Raw genomic sequence first — 24,386 nt, 5'->3', positions numbered from 1 at the left:
GGGACCACTAGAGATAGAGAAATGTACGTTCTGGCGCAGACGACGTCGACCAAGGGAAATTCCTATAATGCCAGTCACCAACACAAAATTATATTAAATGCCAATAACTAACACATAATCATATTAAATGAAATATAAATGCCAACAACCAACACAAAATAATATTAAATGAAATATAAATGCCAATAACTAACACATAATCATATTAAATGAAATATAAATGCCAATAACCAACACAAAATAATATTAAATGCCAATAACTAACATATAATCATATTAAATGACATATTCATTAAATACTAACACGAAATAATATATATGATGTCATGCGCAATAGCGTATACGCTATAAATAATAGTATATAGAATACGAGTAAAGGGAAATTCCCTTACTCAAAAAGTATGACCGCGCCAGAAAAATTGTTGATTGATCTTAGTGCATAATAATAAGATGTCGATTAATGATCATCTAATAATGCCTGATCGAATAGTACGTGCTGATTCATGGACGCTAATGTTCGTACTCGATCATTTCAAAACGCAGGAAATGTGTACTGCCGTAGTTCGTGAACATCCCTGGATAAATATGATAGATGCTAGAAGTTTGGACGGAGGCTAATATTAAAAGAAAGGATGCTATGCTGGCAACACTATATCATGTATATAACGTATAACGGAGGAATATGTCCTTGTAAAAAACCCTAGTTGGGGGTTTAATTTCCATAAATAAAAGGATGTTCAAATTTTATGGAAATAATATTGAAACCAGGGATTTCTATAGTGAACCAACTGTGCTCGATATTGACGAGGTTCAAATTGAGAAAATCGTACTTAGCAATCCCATCCAAGCTAACAAAGGCAGAGATGCTAGATATGTTACAGGCTATAAACATGACAGCAAGATATCGTCACTATTGATCATAACGCCAAAAGGGCTGTATTCAAACGGTGCATCCAGATACGATGATGGCTCGTCGCTTACCATGTCATTCGATTTATATCATAATCCAGAATGGTTGGAGAAGTATCAGATCATCCTAGCCAGGATCGAGAAATTGTACGGTAGTGAGTTCACGACCTCACCTGTTAAAAATTGTAGATATATTAGTACCAAGGTCAAGAAATGGGATAGCAAAATAACCACTGATTTTTATAACAAACTAGTACCTGAAAAGCAATCGTGGGAATGTACCATGAAGAAGGGTGAAATTATAGCCGCAATTAACAAGATAAAATATAAAGATATTGCAACACAGACCGATGGTCCATACTGCATGGCTTGCTCTGATATCGCGGTCATAAAAATACTCAATGAATATATCAGTGTCTTGGAGGTAAAACAAATACGAAATATCCTCTATGACGGTGATTTTATGATCGATAAAGATACCGGTGAATTGCTTGGTGTAATTTAATGTTTTGTACAAAACATTAAAATTATGAATACGCGGGTGGTTCCTCTAAGTACCGCTGACATACTGCGCTGATTGAAGTTTTTTGAGCAGTTCATCTTTCGCCTCCTCACGCCCTTTCACGATGAGCTGATGTCGTTCCCGTTCATTAAGCGACTCCACGATTTTACGTGTTCGTTGCCTGGTTTGCTCCTTCAGTAGCATGTACTTCTGTTTCTCCTGCATGATTAAGCTGAACTCGTGGTCGCTAATAACACCATTCTCCACAGCTTTAGAGATTAGGTCAACTATAGAGTTCAACTTGGTTTCCGCTAGTAGTCTGATGCTCTCATGCTTCTTACTCTTGACACCCAGTCTCTTCCCAGCGTTCTGTAGACCGGCCTGTCCTAACCCTACGCCGATAGTGATGCCTCTCATAGCTACGGCGAGTGGTACACCGATACCACTGAGCATGCTACCAATACCAACGCCTGAAGTTATCACACTTACCGCTAGTAGCCCGTGATCCATGGATCTAACCAACGTATCATGCATTTTAAACTTTTTGGCGAGCTTGTCACGTTCTTTAATCTCAGCCCGCAGGTATTGTTCTACTTCTTCGATTTTCTTGAGTCTGTACACTTGACTTTCATCAGCCTTCCCCTCCATAGGTGCAGAAGGTAAGCTCGGATATAATTTCATAATATCTGTCATATTTATTCCATGAGCAAGTGCATGGTAATTCCTACAAATGATACGTTCTTATTGTGATGATATTCATCCGCGAGCATAAATGTGAGGCGATCGGTGGAGCTTTTCAGGGGGAGGTAAACCGGGTTATCAAAAGTCCAAGTTAATATGTCTCCCCATGCGTTCTCTTTTGTTGGAAGTACGGCTAAAATTTTTGATTTTTTCCCGTTAAGTAGGCAGTCATCCTCATCTAACTGAGGGCAAAAAAGCCTCAGTCGCTGATATACGTCAGTTTTGTGAGATGAATCGTAATCACCCTTCATATAATATTTTTTACTAGGATCGTAGGGTAGACCCAAGAGTTCTTACAGTTGTCGATGAATCACCACCATGTACCCGTCATTAACACGGAGCCTGCATAGTCCATTTTTAAGCACAATAAGCTGTACTTTGCCCTGTGCCTGGGTATTGACGATGGCCGCGATATCTTCAATCTTATACAGGCCGTTCATGATTTCAATTCTAGTAACCGTCTGATCAGGTCCTACCTTACGGATAGTAAACTTGTTATTGCTGTAGAGGTCCAAACAAGTAGGTCGAATGCTGATGGATTTCAGGGCTATCCTCGTATCCTGCCCTAGGTAGTCCTCAAATATCGTAGGTTTCTCTATATTTATGACATACAGCTGTCGCATCTTTCTTTTAAAAGAAACAATGAATATTTACTCGTACAAACCACTGGCAAAGTATGCCCCTAATCATGGCAGGTATTTGGAACGGCTTAAAAGATCGGATCTCTTAGTGCAGGATATAATATTAGGCGCGAAGGGGTCCTCATTCAAAGTAAAATTCCTTGATATTTTCGTATTCTACGTGTTTCATGCTAACCCCCCGGTTGATTAATGGCGGTATTTTGCGCTACATCGGCTTGCGGTATATCAATGCAGCACTTTAATTCTCCTTTACCGCTCGTGCGCGCTGTTTACCGTTTCCATATATACTTCCAAATTCGAAAAATACTGGAGGAGCTAGAAGTACCTTTACCAGGCTCTTCCCGCTTCAACATCTTGAATAACCCCTTCAATAATCAAAAGCTCCAGCAATTAGCATGTGAATTTGGAGTATCTCCAAATGAGCAAGAATGGAGGAACGACACAATCTTTAGTAGCTGGCAGGCTACTCGCGAGGACTTCCCCGGCAGTGGGCCTTCGTACTTTGATGAGAATTCATGGAGTAGGTGGGTAATTGAGAAAAGCCAAGGCCTTACCCGTATTGGTATTGAACTGTTATCCCAAAGTATACGTGCGTACGCGTGTTTGAGTTTGGAGTCCCAAGCCAATGCGCGATCAGGAATTATTGGTAATCAAGGCAGTTCTATCAATGCCCAAAGGCTTTACTTGACGACATTCGAACAGCTGGTCATTAGACCTACAAATACAGGTCGAGGGATGGCGAAGTTTGAGAATGTACTCAGATATGCGAGGTCGAAGGTAGACTTCTCGGTAGCATACGGAGTTTACATGATCCCCTCAGATATGAACCTAGGGATCGGAAATGTGCAAGATTTTAACAACAAGATCCTTATCAGTGAAGACCATTTCAAAATTGGTACCAATCCCAATATCAACGCTCCGCATGCTGTTGCCATACCAAGGAAGCATCATCAACGTCATATTTCCCAGGTACCACATCATCCACCATCCTCTGAGGAAGCTGCTGTTCACGAGGAGACTAAGGATACCATTATCACTGTGGGGATATTGCTAATTATCACCTATATATGGATGAAGCATTAAGATCTGGTAAGTTAGGTGGTTTACCAGAATAATCTATCCCACTCCTGTTACCTACATAGGCAACGACTATACCTACAGTACCCGCGATGGCCAAGTACAGGTGTCTTGCTACATAGTCCACGACTCTGGCAGCGACCCTAAAAAAGAATAATACGATACTACCGATGATTCCGGGAAGAGCGGCGCCTGCTTTACCTGCCAAATATTTTAAAAATTTTCCGAGCCTTTCCAATTGTTTTTGTACGAAACCTTTCTTACCACCACTTCCTCCCGCACCTTTTGCTGCCCCACTACCTCCTGTGAGTGCAAGGACCAAGGTGGATATAAGTAGATCAACAGCTGATACTATACTAGCAATAGTGATCCCCTGCTCTCTGAAGAGAATGCTTAGCTTCTCACGTAGGGATACATCATCTCCAGCGATCTTTATAAGGATCTCTTTGATTGCCTTCAAATGACTGCGAATCTTGGAGGATAGTAAAACATGGGCTTCTATTGGCGCCTTTCGATCATCCTTTACCTTTTCACGATCTTCCTTGGCCTTATCGAGATACTCATCCCAGATATTTTGCTGCTCCTCTGATACGTCGGACCCAGCCTTCTTCGCCTTAAGCCTCTTGATCTTGTCATCTGCCTTGGAAAGCTCGCCATCGTAGTAGATCATCTTACTTTTCACGTTATTCAAGTCGTCCCGGAGCGTTCTAACATAGAAATGAAGCCTCCGTCTTTCGGGTTCGTCTAAGGCTTCAATAAAGGACGTATCCTCCATAAGGTTCTTCGTGTCATCGAGCACATTCTCGAGTAGCGGCAACATTTCGATGTCATCAGGGTTATTCTCGAGGGTATCAATATTATTCATGAGACCCTGCGTCATCTTTTTACTGCCTTTGTTGGGTGTGGTATAGTTGATAAACCCTATGGCACGCATGCGATTCATCCCCAACCTCCTCCGTATTTCGGCAACACTCCTCAACTCACCATTTTGTTTCGTGAGCTCTACACCATCATGGAGAAGGCGATTTCCATCCATTTCAAAGTCATCATAATGTCTCGCGAGTGGTTGCCCTAGCTCCTCACTAAGAGCTTCGTATAAGCTATCAACCTTTGATTCCATTAGTTCCCGCCTTGCCGTGAGAGTGAGGCTGCCTCGTGTTGCGGGTTTAGTGCTTGTTCCTTGAATATTCTCAGGTCGAAGGATCTCGAATATCCTCTTCCGGCGTAAAGGCATCTGTATAGCCCTCGTTATCCATAGTTTATTTCAACCAATGCACCGCTATAAATAAACATGTCTAACATATTCGGAGAGCTAAATCCTTATCAGGAAATCAAGACTAAGGGTGAAGATAAGCCATGTGCCGTCAACGATTTCTCAGAATGAGGATCTTTATATTGATGTACCAAACTTGGATAAGGATGATGTAATTTTCCCTGGCTCAATCAAGTTGCTATTCGACCTTGAGCTGACTGGTACAAACAGCAAGCGTACAATTGTCAGCAACATCGGCAAAGCATTGGTACAGAGCTTATGGGTTACGCTGAATGGTAATAAAATACAAAACATCGCCGATTTTAATATCCCCGCAGTGTATAGGGATTTATGGCTGCCCAAATTTGAGCGCGACAATAACCTGATCCTTCAGGGTATTAATCCTAATGACGGTACCATAAGAGCTCTGCAAGTCAAAGCTAGTGACCATGTTGGTAATGATGAAGAAAAGCGATCGTGGCAGCATACGGCAGCACACTTTGTATTCCCCTAGGAACTATGTTCGAGTTGACTAGGAATCTTCCTTTTTTACACGCAGGTATTCACGATCGACTACAGTTTGTCATCCATTTTGCACCGTACGGTGACGTTATAAAGGATGGTGGCACAGCGGCATCTGGAAGCACAGCGGCAAAGGCCGCGGAATTCTCCTACAAGATCAGCAATATCTGCCTAGAATTCGACAAGGCTGCAAACGAGGAGCTCGCAAGTGCAATGATGCTGAGATACTCGAGGTTGGCTCTACCGTACGAGAGGGTTCTGAGGTAGAAAGTTATAACGATGAAAAAGGCTGATACATCCTATAATCTCCAGATCGACACTCCTGCTAAATCTTTGAAGGGCGTCTTACTCTTATTCCAGGATCCTACCGTTGTTAAGAAATATGCTGGGAATAACGAAAAATTCTGCAATCCGAAGATCGAGAAATCTCGATAACATGTGAAGGGAGCCCCAATGAGCTCTATTCACATACTATGGTTCCCAAGGATCATATGGAATAAGTCGCTGAACTCATGGGTCAGCATGATTCTATCGTGACCATTGGTCAGTTTTTTACGGAGCGCTATGCGTTGTTCATAGATTTTCGAGCAAGCCCAGATCACAGCTTGCATGGTTCTGGGCGGCACTTGCAGAGATTGTCGGACGGGGTTACACTCCATATGACCAAGAAAGCAGACGGCATACTCGACGATATACGCTGTTATGTGTATCTCTTAATGGACGCACAATTGAATATCCTCGACGTTTTCATTCAGTAGAATATTAAAAGCATAAAATTTGTTTTTGTAGGTCTTGGATCTACAAAATAAATGGCAAGCATAATAGTACTCGCAGGTGGAGCAATAATCAACGCTCTCGCATTCAGTGGGTCAAATTTTTTATTCAGTAAACTTTCAGGTCATGGTGAGGAAGAAAGGAAGCGGTACGATTTAGCGGTGGAGAAATTACAAGCCGCTCAGGCGCAGTGGGTGCGGGATCGTCAAGCAAAAATAGACTGGTATAACCGACGGCGGAGGAACAAACGCAAGCGGATCAAAGTTTGAAAGAATTGGATGAAGGAATGCGAGAATATTTTATCGCTACGATTGAACAAGCACCAAAGCTCTCCGATTTTTATACACCCTCAAAGCAGGAACAAGACGGTGAGTTGACGTTCATCGTAGGGGACTTGGCTCTGCTGGGTTTTGCGGCATACAAATACATGTAATCGTTTTAGATATCTAATAAATGTCAAAACATATTGTTACCGAGAAGGAAGCGGAAAAACTAAGCCATATATATTACCAACCAGAAAATCTATTGACTGGACAAAAACCATCAAATTGCTCGTTGAAAAATCTGGTCTTTCCAAAAAGAAAATTATACATTGGCTGAGTCGTCAGTTGCTCTGGCTCAGGCATATTCGAGGGCCAAAGCGTATCAATTACCCTCATTTCACCATAATGAGACCCAATGAGACGCACCAGTTTGATCTCTTATACATGCCACATGATAAATTGTATGGCAATACGTACAAATATATCCTCACAGGCATTGACGTTGCCTCGAGTTATAAGGTGGCAAGACCGCTACATAGCAAGAAAGCTAGTGAAGTAGCCGACATGCTCCGCGATACTTACAAAGCAGGGCCTCTCAAATATCTCAGTATCTTCCAATGTGATAATGGTAGTGAGTTTAAATCGGACGTGACAAAGTAGTTGGAAGGCGAGGGTGTTGAGATCAAGCGTGCTACTACCAAGTACCATCATACTTTCACGGGGTTTGTCGAATCGTATAATAAGGCGCTAGCACAAAAGCTTTTTAAACCCCAAGATGCTCAGGAGCTGGTCACTGACGAAACCAGTACCACCTGGGTTAAGCACCTGTACAATATTGTGAAAAGCATGAATAATACCAAGACGTCTATGATCAGCATGAAGCCGAGCAAGGCGATCACGTTGCATGACGTACCACTTGCGAAAAATGAGCAGCACCCGGAGGAAAACCCATTACCACAAGACGGCTTATACTTGTACTTGCCTCAACCCGGCGAGGAACATGGAGATGCAAAAAGACGCGCTACGGATGCCTGGTGGAGCAAGAAAACGTACAGACTCGACCGTATCGTAACTGGTACCCGTCTCCTATACTACTTGGCAGATGGGCGTGATCGATCTTTTGTGTCAGAGGAGCTCATGCTAATACCGGAGGAGGTATTTCTACCTCCAGAATATGTGAAAGAATGGTGAATATTTCTCGATTTTGTAGTTCATAAGAGCTACAAAAACACATTATGACATATCGATATCATACAACCCTTCAAATAGCTCACGCGTGGCGTCATCTGGTAAACTAAAATGATTTCGCCATGAATTCGCTACACCGAGATTATTATCCCTAAACCTATTCCATGTATGTACGGCGTTGGGATCGTCACATATTGGATTGCTTTCTACCATATCTGGATACATATCCCGTAGGGTACGAAGCTGATCGTTTAGAAATCTGCGTTGGCAACGAATTATATAGTGGGGATGTTGGCCTTTTTTTCCACATTCATTATGATTATTTTTGTCAATAACACATATCACATTATCATAGGGATAACCATTAGGAACATACCGATCACGAAGCTCCGCATTTTCTAAGGTTCGAAGATAGAGCTGTTGTTCTCTCTCCTTCAGGTCATCAGTGATCATCGCCAGGGCTTGACGATGTTCTTCGATGGTTTCTTGTAATTTTTCAATCCCTTTCGACGCCAGCATTCTCATAATTTCACTATATTTAGAGCTCTACAGGATGTTCTTATATCAGCAATACCCAGAAATCTCCCAAGATCTGCACGCTTGGAAAGAGGCTGATTGTGCGCATCGAATAAAGTCTCAATGGCAGGTAATGTGTTATTTACATTACTCCAACCAGGGTGATCATTAGGACCGAGATGAATCCGAAAAAATATATGGTGTTCCTATGGATTCTTTCTCTCTCCAGAACATCACGAAGCTCTTCGTCAAGGGCTTCCAGTTGACTTTCCAGATAGGGTATATATCCATTTCTTTATAATAATTTTTCAGTTGCCTTTCTAATGTTCTGATATATGACATTTATTTCAATATACATTAAGTCCGAGGATGCTCGAGACGGATAAACAAACACGCGTGCTTGGATTTTTTCAACTGGGCTTTAATGGTGTCCCAATCGTCTATCATATTCGTCTCTTCATCAATCAATTTGAGGTCCAATCTTTCGTGTGGGTACCAGAGGAATGAATTCTTCTTTTGTCTCCTCAGATTTTTGGGAATCGCGGTATACGATTGAGTAAGGAACCAGAGATTGTGCTTTCGATGTCTACCACTGATCGCTAATTCTAATAGCGGTTGTCGATGCTTATCCAGCGATTCATCAGCGATCATATCGTCGAAGATGAATAATGTTTCTTCACCTGCCAGCAGAGACAACAGTTTCTCGATCCATTCAAATAACTGGTCTTTCGGGTTAATTAGGAATACATAGGGGTCCCTCCAGAGGCAGGACCTCTCCAGGTAAGTGGTGTTCCACCGTATCGTTGGACACAAAACTACTATGTTGTGGAAATGGTGCTGGTACTCGTTCTCGAGCAGGTCCAGGACTCGCTGAGTTTTACCAAAGCTTGTGGGGCCTGTAAATATGGCCGTATGAGGTTCTATAACTATCATGTTTGTTGTATACCATAGGCAGAAAACAAAACCTTGAACTTTTTTATTTTGGAGGTATCATGGAACGCTTATACCAGCCTTGTTTAATGACATAGTCATCGAATATGATCGCTCCTGTCATATATCCTGGCTATTTAGCACCTTCCTCCAGATCCATCTTCGCACCTGGTCGAGAAACACCCAATGCTTTTTTAGCACCCAGCGCTAGTAGGATAGTATATGATACTAATCTCACGGACTCACATAAAGAATCTATAACCTCTTTCTGATATTCTTTGCTGCTCATGCTTTATCATAGGGTTCATCGCATATGAAAAATATCAATATCTGCCTTAGGCTCCTGCCTCCCGCTTGGTTGCTGAGCCACTGCAGGAAGCTGCTGATTACTCGCGGGTCTCTTACGAATAAAATATATGACACCTCCGATACATGCGATTATTGTAATAAGACCTCCAGCGCCATATATATATCCACTTCCCATGGACTTGGAGGTACCTGCCACAGGTCCCTGACTCTCTTGGGAAGTACTTTTGCCCATGTTCTTCTGCAAGTCGGCCTTGTTCTTGCGATTCCATTCAGAAAGTCTCTTGCCAGCAGCAACACGACCTTCATTTTTCTTGGTAATTACTTGGTTAGTAGACTCTTCACTCATTTCTTATAAATCCTGCGGATTATAAAATTACTTCCATTTTTATGATGAAGAGCTTGTAATTTTGTATAATTAATTGTATGGGCAGCTACCAACAGCGGCGCGAGAAATCGACCAAAGGCTGTGTAAAGGACTATACCCAGGTCAGCCATGGAATCTTTTATAATAGGGTCCCCCTCTAGATCCTGGCGTAGGGCCTCGGGATCATCTAAAGATACAAGGTTACCGATGGCTTTAGTATACATACTTATCGCATGGGTACTAAGAGCTAAGGCAGTCTTCTGCCCTTTTTCCTGGAGGTCGCGTTGAACTATTTCGGCGTGTACTTTCTCTACTATTTCATCTGATGCCTTATCGATGAAGCTATCGCTACATTTTTTAGGTAGTAAATGTGGCTTGGTCTTTCGTATATCTTTCAATGTTTGACGTTTGTCTATAGGTTGAACAATGGCTCTGCTGGAGTATCGAAAATATCAACGAGATTTGACATGTTTATTATTACCCGTCTATATTTCAAATAACCGAGGATGATTAAAATATATGGGAGCAATATAGCGATTAATAGCAATGCCTCTATTTTTATTTCTTCAATCGATAATGGCTTCTGGCAAGCGTTGTTATTTGATCAGCTTGTACGACCCGCTTGTCATCAGCGGCATTAAGCGCAATTTTTGTTACTTCCTGCGTGTCAAAACGTGTTTCCACATCATCGGCAATATCCCGATAACAGTCCTCCGTTTTTATGTGTTAAATGAACGAGTCCGTATCCATACATTGAAGCCTCAGTTTGCTACCGTATTTGAGCTGCATGTAGTCGTAGTGGAACTCATACATGATTGTCTTTGAAAGATCCAGGATAGCTTGACCAATATACATTGGCTTATTCATTTTGATTCCCGTCCTACCCATTTCAATACCCATGAGATTCTTACTAAAGCATGTGCCGCTTTTAAAGTTTAGTTGCATGGTCAGCTTCGTATATGCAGCTTCATTCGTAACTAGCTTGATGTTGCGGATGTTTTCCATCGTCTTTCCAAAGACCGAGAGGTTCATGAGTTTGTAAAAGTCTTTCTCAAAGTCGTTTTTGGCGGCAGTTCTCAGCTTCGTGTTGTGAACGATATATGGCTTAAGCCATGCACTATGTTTAAATTGAATAGCACGGTGGACCTTAGTTAATACCAATCCATGCTTTAGGGCTTGGTGTAGAGCTCCGATGTGTACCACATATTTCTTCTTATGTTCGAGATTTGGTATTAGCTTTTCAACTCTGTGAATCATCCTACGCTCCGGCAGGAAGGGGAGCTCATTTTTTTGTCGTGGACCTCCTTCAAGTAATCAACATCGACCTCCAAGATATAGCCATGCTTATTATCAAATACCAGCTTCTCGATCTTCTTTTCATTATTTATGTCAACATTCGATATGCACTTGAAACCATGAGTTGGAAGGGGTTGTTGCATCGCCCAGCCATATAGATTGTTTGCATCGAGGTACTGCAAGTATGACGACTCCTTATCGGGATCGTATTGGTCCTCCATGTACTTATTATTAGCCTTAGCATACCTGTATACAGATTGGGTTATACCACCTCGAATACCCTTTTCAAACATCAATAACATATCAGGGTCCGTTAGCAGCTCCAGCTTTACACCCGTATATTTAAGGGCGGCTTTCCATGCTAAGCCGGGTGCGCTGTAGAAATGAGCGGGGTCGAGCTTGTAGTTCTCCTGGCACACTCCTCGAAAGCTCTGGAAGATGTCAGTCAATAGCAGGACGTCCGCGACGAGATATATATCATGATAGCCATCCATGTTGACCTCGGCGCCCTTTGGATTGATGACATTCCAAACTTTTTGAGCGTGTTCGTAGTCGTTGTCACGTAGTCGTTCCCTTCTTGTTCAACTTGCTATAGAAAGCCTCTTTGGGAGGTAGATCAGTCTCTTTGAATCATCGTCAGCCATCCATATACTCATAGGGATATACACCCTTCCTTCGCATGAGCTTAAAGGTGTCATCCTCACTAAAATACCAACGGAGATTTTTGCACTGTTTATCATCGAGGTTGCTTGCCAATTTTTCTAATGATGATGCCATGAATCGACAGCTGTCTATGAATCTGATCTCGATCTTCTTGTACGTTTCACTATCACTGTACCCCATGCCTGCAATGGGTACTTTGATTTTTACATTGAAACTAATGTACTTTTTGGTGTTTTCAGCTATACAACCTATATCCTGGGTGTAATATTTTTCGCCCAACTCGCGAATAAACAAGTGAGCATCATACCCTGATAGGTTGTGGAATATCAGAGGTACATGATTAGGTATTTTATATTTAAGATTGCAGTTATTGTGAGCCGGACCCCTGTATAACCCTGTGTAATGACAATGATCCCTAACCTTGCGATTTTCATCATTGAATGGCTTCATGCAAACGTGACATGTTTCAGCAGCATCGTGATCCTCCGTTAATGGTATCATAGGCTTCTGTGGGAAGGTAGCGTAGAGCCGTTTTACCTCATCCTCCAGGTTGTTGACAAAGCGGGTTACGCAGTCCTCGTCCCTCTATACTGTTAGGGGGTCCGGCACTTCTCCATATGCGAAAGTGGAATACGTACACCAACGGCATGGCACATGCTTATTCAGCGTCTTGGTCTTAGTATCCCGAGCATTCTCCTTCATCGGGATCAGTAGGGATTCGAAGTCCGCATAGATGACGAAGGGTACTTTAAATTGCTGTTGGCCATCTTGATAATATAACCATTTTCCTTCTCGCTGGGCATCGTGATCTTTACCGCCCCGTTGTCTTTGCAGTAGGTATAGTGGTTATCCCGAGATTCTATCGTTTGGAACCCCTGCAGGCAATTCATACAAAAATACATCTTCCTATTATTCCTAGATATCTCACTACTTAATAATCTCGAAAGAATTTTGATGGCTCGCGAAATGATTCCTCTTCTCATCGGTAAGCAATAGTAGATTAGCCTGCTTCTCTCTTTCATTAAATAATGATCGTCGCAAGATATTAAAGCTCTTACCGGTTACATACAAGACATTAACTGCAATGTTGGGATTGATCCGCTCAAATTTGTTGATGTTCTTGATGGATATTGGAAATTCTATACCATCCCAATTATATCGCTCCTCACATGGCCGGAGTTTGCTGATTCTTTGAGGATCTTTTACTATATTCTCATGATATATCGCTGCTATGATACTCCACTTGAAACACTCTTCATCATTGTTCTGTGGATTAATGGTAGCCTTCTTAGTGGTTTATCCACTTTGGTGTGTCGATATATGAGGAGCCTCTCGTAAGATTGAGCTTGTGGAAGTCCACGTCAAGATGTAGGATGCGGCCGATGCTAAACCCAGATTTGGGTAATGCGGGATTTTCTATATGTGTTTTCATTTGAGCAAACATCGTATCCAGCGATTCATTCATTATGGTGCCTTGAAATACTGATGTCATATTGCTATGGAACACCTTGTCTACTTCGATAAACTCGTTGGTACCATCAATGGGTTTCCTCCATAGGATCCAGAGTGAGCATTGGATTTTCGCAGATCCCAGTTCTTCCACTTGATTTTCGATAAGTGTTTTTACATTTGATCGTATCATACCAAGATATCCATCAATATCCGTTCCATCAATACCAGCTATGCGATAACTTTTGAATGTTTTGTGTAATGCATGCTTATGCTCCTGAGGCGTAAAATCTTGGTTCGGTTGCCCCGAAGCATGATTCTTTTTTACTTCTTCCCCGACCTCGCCAACCAGTGTCTTCTTAGCACCATCATTGTTTTTATCGATGTATATATACTTTGCACTGGTTTCTTTATACTCTTCGGTACATGTGATAATAGCCACTCTGACCATTCCCGCAGCTTACTTTTGACTACTGAACGAGTTCTCTTCAGCTCCTGGCGTTCAAACTCGTTCATTTCCTCAAACGTGGAAACGTAAGCCTCGATGTTCTTCTTAATAGGACGTGATCTAGCCATTTCATGTTTTTTAAAAATGTCCATGGCTTGTGGTGAGAATGAGGTATGTTGTGTATCTAATAAAGTATTTAGGTCTGGTTTGCGTAACTTTGAATAACCCTTAATCCCACGGATTTTTGCGATGACGTGTAATTGTTTTACGGTGTTAGAATTCAAATTCATCTCTTTATTATAATTTTCTGATTCCAATCAACAAATTTTTCTGGCGCGGTCATATTTTTTGAGTAAGGGAATTTCCCTTTACTCATATTCTGCATCCCATTATTTATAGCGTATACGCTATTGCGCATGACGTCATATATATTATTTTGTGTTGGTTATTGGCATTTATATTTCATTTAATATGATTATGTGTTAGTTATTGGCATTTATATTTCATTTAATATTATTTTATGTTGGTTATTGGCATTTATATTTCATTTAATATGATTATGCGTTAGTTATTGGCATTTAATATGATTTTGTGTTGGTAACTGGCATTATAGGAATTTCCCTTGGTCGACGTCGTCTGCGCCAGAACGTACATTTCTCTATCTCCACTTGGGACCAATTTGGGTAAGTTTCCCAAACCTGGGTTCTCGAATCCGTTTCGAAATGAACGGGTTGATGACGTCATCAAAAAGCCTTTAAACCCTAATATCTCTGCAACCGTTTTTCAAAAGTACATGACTCTATACATTTTCTTGATCAGCGTTTTAAGATCTATACAATGAAGGCAAAGTGTATACAGATTTCTAAAAACAAGCTCGACCCAGCACCTTTTACCGTGGCGTCGAAAAAGCGCTGGCACAGGCTGGTCACGTGGGCATCAAATGAACCAGATTCTGGTTCATTTTTAATTTATGCAAATTCTGCATATTTACGATTTTGGCGATGGGCTGGGAAGATGTGGTACGTGTTTTCAAGCGGCTGAATAATGTTTTCAAAAAGTATGAAAAGTTGCCCTCGTTTATTTTGAAACCAAAACAAGTTCAATGTTTCGAGTATTTAGGAGAAGGACACCACGTTATAGCTGTTTTGCCTACTGGGTTTGGTAAATCGTTAATTTATCAACTTTTACCCGACTTTGTTCCAGAACGAAAGGCAGGCAATATTGTACTTGTTGTCTCTCCTGTAACATCAATTATTCAAGATCAGTTAGTAAATTTAAGTAAAGTAGGCATTGAATGTGGTTTCTTACAACTCGAAGACCAAGCTAATAGCCAGAGATACGAACCCTTGTTTGAGGAAGATTTGAATGATGCATCAAATTCTGTTTTTAAAATTTCAAAAAGCATTGTTGCAGGCAAATGTAAAATTTTATTTGCACATCCAGAGTCACTGTTATCAGATCAGGGAAGGAAGATATTACGATCAAAAATTTATGAGGAAAATGTTGTGGCTTGTGTGATAGACGAGGCGCATTGTGTGGAATTATGGTGAGTATAGCTAGCTAGCTAGTTTTCTTTGTATAACATAACATAACAAAAATCTACATGCATAGCTATTATAAAAATAATATGCCTTAAATATAGCAACTAAATATATATAAACAAACTAATATATATTATATATCCATTTGAAAAAGTTTCACAAACAAAATATATGTATATGTATAGCTATAATAATTGAATAATATAAATTTATCACCATAATACAGTTAAGCTAAAAAATTGATGAATTACTGTATGTTAGATCTAGGGGTGAAGAATTTCGTACAGAATTTCAAAACTTATCAGTTTTACAAGCATTCTTCCCTCACAGTATCATGTTAGCTTTGACTGAAACTGCTTCACCAACGAAATTACGTAATTTAAAAAAAGCTTTGAAAATAGAAAATTGCAAAGTGGTTACTGCAAATCCAAATCGTAAAAGCATTTTTTTTAAAAAAGAAATAAGAATGAGTAATTGCAAAGGTTTAGCAGGATATGAGGATATATTACTACCTATCGCAACAGAGTTAAAGCACAAAAAACAAAACTGCCCTATGACAATTATTTATTTAAAGTTAAAATATTGTGCCTATGCATACAGATTGTTTGAAAGAATTTTGGGTGAGGATCAATATGTTAATCATAAAAAACATCCGTCTTCTCGACTTTTTAATCAGTATCACTCACCACAAACAAAGTTGATGAAAACAACTTTTTTAGAAGAAATAAAACGTGAAAACTCTAGAATAAAAATAATTTTTGCCACTACGGCACTTAATATGGGTGTCAACACACCATTTGTCGTGACTCATAAATATATATTTATGAGTGTTTAAATGCACACATATATAGATCTTCTTCCTACAGTACTCTGGTTTGTATTGCCCATAGTTAGTTCACCATTTACCTATGTGCCTTTTCTGGTCAGCAGCATATTTTTTGGTCAGCAGTCTTGCTAGTATTTAAGCTGCAGTTGCCTCATGGTTTTCCTTTTCAGTTCTAGCAGTTTTTCTTCCTCCTCCCTCCCTGCTGCTATTATATATACCTCTATGTTTTCACATATTTTACGTTGTGAGCTATGCTAATGTATATATATTTTTTGTTAACGCTTATTAATATTATATAGAGATGTGTTATTACCTTGGCTTTGTTGTTGCTTATATTATATATGTGTTCTACTTTCATTTCATGCTTGTATATATTTTCAGCTATTACTATATATAAATGTTTTGTAACTTTTGTCCTATCTACAGCAATAGAACTGTACTCTACAATGATGAGTTTTTATGTGTGAGTTTAAATAAAGATTATACATATTTCTCCCCCGTCCAACATTGAATCGTACATTCAAGAAATTGGATGGGCAGCCCGACGTGGTCAACCAGCAGAAGCAATATTGTATTACAATAATTCAGACATTTCAACGAATAAAAAAAATGTTGACCAGCATATGAAAGAATTTTGTGACTTGACAACTTGTTTAAGAAGTTTTTTACAAAATTATTTTGGCTTTAAACACACAAAACAAGAATTGTGTTGTTGCAACTGTGAAATTCTATCCTTGGAAAGTAGAAAAGCAAAAGAAATTAAGAAACCTTCACCCTTTATTGACAAAAGTTTTCTGCCTGACTTGGAATTATTGATCAATAAATTAAACACAAGAGCTGATCCATTGTTTGCTGATATATGCACTGCTAACACATATGCTAAAATAATAGATAATATTGATAAAATAACATCCGAAAAAGATCTTCTTAGCTATGGTATATTTGATGAAGACATAGCTCTGGAAATATATGAACTTATTCAACAGCATCTTATATAGTTAAAACCAAATATTACATATTTACATTATATATACATAAATAAACATATATATATATAAAAGCTTTTGAAAATTTGACAGAAAATATTACCTAATCATTCATTATATATTTTTAAATTGCTAGTTGTGATTTATGTTTTTCAAGCCATGCATGATGTTCAACCACGTTTAAATATCTCAATGGAGATCTTTTTACATTTTGGAATGAATAGTGAAACCGTCCTGTAATATGATCGAAAGGTTTTATTGCTAACAGATCTCCAACCATTTCCTTCTCGTCACTCAACAAATCTCGAGTTGTATGTTGTGTTGAAACATTGTGGAATCCTAACAGATGATCATAATTTTCAACAATCTGCTTTATACCATTGACAGCTTTGCATACTTTACTGATTGATTCTAGGGTTTTATTTGGACCCATCCTTTGTACAATGTTTTTACTCAATTTGTTGCTGATCTCTTGTGCCAAATCCTCTTCCATATTACAGCCAGCTCCTCCCCTCCAATTAACAAAGAAGCCCCATTTAAATTGTTCTGATAGTCTAGGTGGAAGCATTGCTTCAATTTGGGCTATACTGACAAACATCTCTATGGCATATTTGCTATATGATCCCAGTGATCTAAAAACGAAAAAGGAGAATTTCTTGATTTATTAAATTTCTTCCTCCATCACCTTCTTTTGCTGCATCTTTTAATTGGAGAACCAAGACTGTCAAAAATGAAATACAAAGAGAATAGTTTTTCAAATAATCCTCATCATCTGGAATATTTTGATGTTTTTGTAATATGTATTCCTGAATAAAAAGTTGAGTAACTTGTGTGAAATACCCTTCTTTTTTATCATTACTTGAATGTGAAATATTTTTTGGAAATTCATGCTTTGTAGGTTTATCTCTCATGGTTTCCATGCCAAAAAACTTCATTGCTGCAACGACTATGTATGACGTGCCGACACTTAAAAATAACTCCTCACTGCTTTTGTATGAATTCAGTACTTTAGCAGGGGTTGCATCTTTTCGATTATATTTCTCCTTGAAAAATTTTAATGTTCCCCGTTCATTTGTCGATTCATTTGAAAATAAAACACCATAGCAATATTGGAGCAATGAAGCTTTTGTATGCCACATTACCGGTTTAAATGGGCCACAGTGCTCTAATCGATCAGTCGGTGTGTGTGCACCAGATATCAAATCTTTGGCTCCGGCAAAACGGACACGAGTTAGCTGATCTCCAGAGAAGGGAATCTTCATATCCCTCATTGGATCATTTTCTGTATGAGCGACATGACCATAGGTTTGTCCAGGCATTGCAGGACCTTCTGGAATATGGATTGTATCATCCACATCAGGCTTATCTTGAAGCAAACCTGCCTTATGATATATTTCAGCTATCCAAAATTCAAATGTCCTCAGGGCAACAACACAATCTTGATAGTTATTTTCATTAGCATTGATGATTGGCATGCTAATAATTTTTGATTTTTTGTTCATTTCTTCACTGTATTCATGATTAATATGTTCTGGTAACACTTTCTTGAAAAATTTAAATTGTGTAAAAAAATCTGCCATTATCCTTCCAACGATTACTGCCGATGTTTTTGTATATTCTTCCCATTCTTTTCTACTTGGAATGAACCTACAACGGGAAATTGTTCTTAAATTTTCCTTGGGGTGGTCATTAGGGAGGTGGTTGAATGTGATTCTGTTTTCTATAAGATTTGAAGCAAGAAGATGAAGGTCTTCATTGTTGATTGATTTTCTCAAATTAACTAAAACTTTCAAATCCCAGTTGTCAGTCGTTCCACGTAGCGTAAAACCACTTTTGACAATCTGTACTGCACTTGACATAAAATTACCTCCAATTAATTTCAACAACGTATCCCTTGATGAAGGAGATAAACAATAGCCAACTTTGTTGAGTCTTTTTTGTAACTAAAACAAATTTGCAATAAAAATATAGAATATAAAGCATAATAATTTTATTAAACAACTATTTAACAATTTTTATAACTAACCAACGGATGTTTATTTGAGAGGAATTTAACCATGGTGTGAAGTTTTTTTGTATTGTTTGTCACATTTTTTAACTGATTTTTAAGATTTGTACGACTTATGTTATTTAATCAATAAACATGTATTTTTTACCTGTTTGCTGCAGCCACCTTCAATAACAAGTACTGTATATATTCTTTGCATTAAGGACAATTCATGCCATCTGTGCTGCATTAAAATTGAGTAAATAAAACACAATTTTATCTGTAGATCATGCTCAATATGTTTTCTGCCTGCTACAGTCGTCAATATGTCTATTAAAAATGGATTATATTGTGTGACTTCTGACCATAAATTGCTTTCTTTAAAAAACATCATTTCGTCACAATTCTTTTCAAACAAGACAGAGCCACCACTTTTCTTGCATAAGTTTTTGCATGTAGTGCTTATTTCATCTGTAGCAAGTTGCTTAATGGCATCAATTAATTTAGGGCAATTATTTTTTATGGTAGTTATGATAATATCAATTGTCCTTGTTTGTAATGCAGTAATAATTTTCTTTTCTTGATCTTCAGTAATGAAGTCGTTTTGAGGTTGTTTTGTTTTGCCAAGTTCTTTAGGAAGTATTTTTGTGTTTGACTTTATGTCTGTTTCATTTGTTATGTTTAGTAAAGGCGTAAATTGAAGAGATTTTTTTGACTGGAAACAGTTTTTTTGGACAGGATAATTTTCATTTTTAATGTTGATTTTTTTTGGTTTTGACTGCTGGTTTGGTGAAAAAGCTGCACATCTTTTTACTGTTGTTTGCTGTTGTAAATGGATTTGTTGTTGTTGTACATTATTCTGGAAGTCAAACATTTTATTGATAAACCTGTCACACTTTAAACAAATTGTTGTAGGCAATAGTTCAAACTCGGAAACGTTTAATCCACATGTTCTGAATATTTTGTGATGTAAGGATTTTTCCTTTCCACTTTTTGAAAAAATTCTGGTCAAGTGATGTGCTGATGTTTCTTCAGCACAAATTCGACACACTCCTTTGCCACCTTTATAAACTTTTTTAGGCGTAGATGGCAACATCTTCTGCAACGAGAGATTAACAAGAAGAGCACCTGCAACACTTCACTTCTCTCTCTAGCCATATTTATGAATGCATTACCTAGCTGGCTAGCAACAACACCGACTACTTTTTAACAAAAAATATCGTATATTTGAAAAAAATTCTTACTTTAGCTAAGACATCTTTAAAAAAAGGTGGAGGAAATGAGATTAAAAAGGAAAAATAATGCTTTTTAAGGATTTAAAACCACCACCAAAAACGACGCCACATCTTCCGTTGCCATATTTGTTTATGTATCACTTTTAGGATTTTTGCTGACGCCAGCTAAAAGCGTTGCATAATTAGGGTAACGCTGTGGGCCAATCAGATGCGATACGGTGACCAGCCTGGTCCAGGGCTATTTCGCTAGAACTATCAGAAAGCGCAGCGCCGTTGAGAAGCAAATAGTCCTGGGGACCAGGTTGTTTTAAAAATTTTGTGGGGTTTTTGACCGGCCATTGCTGACGTCAGCAAAATTTAATCCCTTATATTTCATTAATCGCTCATCAAAACCACACGATTATATACATTTTCTTGATCAGCAGTGTAAGCTCTACACTATGAAGGAAACACAAAAACAAGTTTCTCAATTTATTTATTGTGTATTTGCACTGCTGACGTCAGCAAAAAGTCTAAAACAACTTATTTTTCCATTGTCCTTCTGCCTAAGTGGATTACTCCACAGGCCTTATCGACTAGTCTATATAATAATACGCCAGTTCCGTGTCTCTGTGACAGGCAAAGTTGATATCGTCATTTTCCTTTGATGTAGCCGAAATTTCCTTTGAAGTCCCCGAAAAAGTTATATCCATTTAGCTAGCGAATTTACTTTGTTTGCATCACATGATCAAATTGGAGCAACTTGATTTGCTGAAAAAAATTTAGCGACACTGAAGAAAACAACAACAAAAGAACGGTCCCTTCGTCTTGAAAAAAGTGCAAAAAGTAATTCAGAGAAAAAAAAGTCTAAGAAGTGAAGTAAGAAGTGGTAGCTAGAGCTAGAGGTAAAGTAGTAAAGTTAGAAGTACAAAATAAAGGCTATAGTTTGAAGTGGATTTAAAATCAATAATAATAGTGAGAACTTTAATGTTTTCAGACGTTTAGTTTTATGTCACTGGAGCAAACAGACTCGCATTTTCCAAGAAAAGCCTCAAATTCTTGAAGTTTTATAATTTACCGCTTTTTTTAAAAAAAACCCAGCCACCATTTTTGTTTATGTTTTGTTGCATAAATAATGTAGTCTCTGGCGCGTAACTAAAGGGGAATTTTCACGAAGCGAATTAAACGGCGAATTCGCCGGCGAATTGTATTTGAGCATGCGCAGTTCTGTTTGTTTTGATTTTGAATCGAAATATTCGCTTCGCTGAAAAGTAGAAGCGAATATTTCGATGCAAAATAAAACAAACAAAACTGCGCATGCTCAGTGAAAATGCTTCGTGAAAATCCCCCTTAATGTGTTTGTGCTAAAATTCAAAATGCTACATAAAGCTGTTCGCTGACTAACAAACGGAAAACTTTGGTTTGTTGAACTCACTGTAATGTTATTATTTTTACATTACTATTTTTTCTCTTTATATGTGTTCTACTAAGCATAAATAGCTAGCTTTAGTTTTAGCTAAGTGTTTCCAGTTTAAGTATATTTAACTGGGACTCTTAGCTACTGTTAGCTAGCTAACGCTAGCCTCCAATACCTGCTCCTCATCCCATGGCTAGCTCTAACCTATGACTTATATTGTTATTCCTCTTTTTTAATTATCTATAGCTAGCTACCTTAGTTTCCAAATTTCTTTTCTTTCATGAGCACGAATTATGATGTAACAAGCTAGCTAACTACCTACAAATCTTTCAAAGACTTGAACTTTTGCAGGATAGTAGGATGTATTTTTATGCCCATAAGAGTATAATTATTTTCACATTTTTACAGGGAACTACGTGCAATATGACCAGTGCAATAATTTTTTCAGAATTTAAAGCGTTTGTGTTAAGTTATTTTTTATTGTTTTGTTTCTGACGTATCATGTTAAACTTTTGTCAACCTACATGTAACATGCACGAGGGTCCTAATAAGCCGCATACGCCGTAAAAAGTGCGGGCGTTTTCGGGCAAGTTCGGCGTTTTAAAAGAAATTCAGGTATTTGCCCAATGCCCGAAAAAAAAAAGATTCACCATAAATGACTCTCGAAGAATTATTTAAAAAAGTATAAAAATTAAAATGAACAACTATATGGTAGCTATGTTCTTAAAAGAACTGTTTTTTATGGTTTTTGATAAGATTTACTTGATAAATAACTTAATAAATATATAAACTTTATTACCTCCTTTCTCTTCAAGCGCGTTCTTTTAACTTCCGCCATGTTTGTTACAAGGTGTTGCATTTCGGGAATGTTCCGGGCGAGTTCGGGCGTGTTGGGGAAAGTGCGGGCGGTTTCGGCGGACAACCGTCAAATTAATTCGAAAAGTCGCCCGAACTCGCCCTTATATATGCGGGCGTTTGCGGCTTATCGGCACCCTCTTTAAAATGCCAGGTTGTTTTTGCAGGGGGTTGTAGACATTTGATTTGAAATTTACGGGGGATTATGATGATAAGGTTGTTTGTGTTTTTGTGTTGCAAACTGCTGTTTTTTAAAATTTTGTGTAAAATTTTGGGGGAAAAAACTACATGCAATATACTGAAAGAACAAATTTTGTGGAATTGGCCTCCACTAAAGGTTGTTGTGTAAGCTAATGGCTTTTTCATAGTTCGTATTTTAAGCTTTTGTTGGGAAGAACTAAACTATATATTTGTGATGTCATTTTTGCTAGAAGAAAATTCCATGGTTTCAGGTTTTTATTTGGAATTTTAAAATTTTGGTAATAACTGTGTTTGGTGATGATGAAAAAATTACTAAATGTTCTGTTGTGATCTGAAGATGCTCTGCTAAGATCAGGGAGAAAATTTATCAAATTTAATTTGTTATTTATTGCCTTAAACCCAAGAAATATTTGCTAATTAAAACTTTTTTGTTTTTTATATTTAAGAAATTCCTGATTTTTCTATAATTTGATGTTTCATAACCTTTTTGTGGAAGATTTATGGGCAATGGCAATATAGGACATGCTAAATGAACTGATTTTCGTTGATTTGGATATGCTCCTCAAAAACCAATCTGTTTTACATTTTGTGTAAACTTTTTTGAGGACGGACCATATATATTCTAAAAATAATATCTTTTCATTCAAAATTTACTCCTTATTCTTTTTTGACATTTACCTTTAAAATGGTTGGTAAAGGTCACTACAGATCATTATATTAAGAAAAAAATTTGTCTTCTTAACCGGTTATATCATTTTTACTTTTTGTGTATATTTTTGGGGAACACGGTAGTAGGTTACCGAATAAATGATTTTCCAGATATAAATTTGATGTTTTTGACACTTTTGATTAAAAAGGTTTTCAACGTACTCAAACGTAATCACTTTATAAGATGTAAATATTTGAGATGTGTCATTTCTGACTTTATTATTATTGTTGTACGTGATTCTATACATTATTTTGAACAGCGTTTCAAGCTCTACACATTATAAGCAACGTGTAAACAAATTTCAGGAAAAAATATTGTGTATTGACGAGTCCGGGCAGACGTCATCAATATACAACTTACGATTCTCTTTTCCAATGTACTTCTGCCTAAGTGGATTTTACAGTGAAAATTTCTAAAGAAATTTTTTATTTGTACTTTAGAGGACTTTACTGACGTCAGCCAATTTTTAAATTTTTAAAACACTTATATATATCTCCTTATGCGTTTGCGAACACTTATTTTTATCAGCGTTTCAATCTGCACACATTACAGGCAAGAGATAACTACATTTCGTCAATTTTTTTTGTATTCACTGCTGACGTTAGCAAAATCTGCAAAACAACCTAATCTTCTGTCTGAGTGGATTCTTCCACGGGCCTTATCGACTAGTTGAAGTTACTAATAGCGTTATTACTTAGATCGTTCAAATGTTATGTTAGTTTCCAAAAAGTTATGCAACAACGTAAATTCAATTTTGCTCTGTATCCATAAATTCTGTTGTTGTAAATCGAAATATTCCGGTAAGT

General features: G+C 38.2%; 2 protein-coding genes across 2 annotated transcripts; one reads left to right on the top strand and one right to left on the bottom strand.

Moving 5' to 3' along the window:
- The first annotated feature begins 14,729 nt into the window (after positions 1–14,729).
- Positions 14,730–17,209, top strand: LOC130653782 (ATP-dependent DNA helicase RecQ-like). Its single transcript, XM_057456295.1, has 3 exons — positions 14,730–15,390; positions 15,653–16,187; positions 16,691–17,209. The coding sequence occupies exons 1-3, from the start codon at positions 14,846–14,848 to the stop codon at positions 17,207–17,209; spliced, it is 1,599 nt and encodes a 532-aa protein (XP_057312278.1). The 5' UTR covers positions 14,730–14,845.
- A 244-nt stretch (positions 17,210–17,453) lies between these two features.
- On the bottom strand, positions 17,454–22,653 carry LOC130653781 (uncharacterized). The gene is made up of 4 exons (XM_057456294.1): positions 22,615–22,653; positions 20,828–20,857; positions 19,354–20,283; positions 17,454–19,140 (listed from the first exon to the last, which is right to left on the bottom strand). Exons 1-4 carry the CDS (start codon positions 22,651–22,653, stop codon positions 17,830–17,832), a joined length of 2,310 nt encoding a protein of 769 aa, XP_057312277.1. The 3' UTR covers positions 17,454–17,829.
- Between the last annotated feature and the right edge of the window lie 1,733 nt (positions 22,654–24,386).

Source organism: Hydractinia symbiolongicarpus, chromosome 8, assembly GCF_029227915.1.
Source record: "Hydractinia symbiolongicarpus strain clone_291-10 chromosome 8, HSymV2.1, whole genome shotgun sequence".
Classification (NCBI taxonomy): Eukaryota; Metazoa; Cnidaria; class Hydrozoa; order Anthoathecata; family Hydractiniidae; genus Hydractinia; species Hydractinia symbiolongicarpus.
The sequence above is the reverse complement of the archived record's forward strand: the minus strand, read 5'-3'. Positions and strand labels throughout refer to the sequence as shown.

Excerpts from the sequence above, each read along its gene's own strand:
- LOC130653782 (XM_057456295.1), top strand. The coding sequence starts at position 14,846 with ATGGGCTGGGAAGATGTGGTACGTGTTTTCAAGCGGCTGAATAATGTT. Across the intron at positions 15,391-15,652 it reads GCGCATTGTGTGGAATTATG|GGGTGAAGAATTTCGTACAG; the intron begins GTGAGTATAGCT and ends TGTTAGATCTAG. Across the intron at positions 16,188-16,690 it reads GTGTCAACACACCATTTGTC|ATTATACATATTTCTCCCCC; the intron begins GTGACTCATAAA and ends GTTTAAATAAAG.
- LOC130653781 (XM_057456294.1), bottom strand. The coding sequence starts at position 22,653 with ATGGCGGAAGTTAAAAGAACGCGCTTGAAGAGAAAGGAG. Across the intron at positions 20,858-22,614 it reads CGCGCTTGAAGAGAAAGGAG|TGTAGAGCTTACACTGCTGA; the intron begins GTAATAAAGTTT and ends TTTCCTTCATAG. Across the intron at positions 19,141-19,353 it reads AAGGTGGCTGCAGCAAACAG|TTACAAAAAAGACTCAACAA; the intron begins GTAAAAAATACA and ends AATTTGTTTTAG.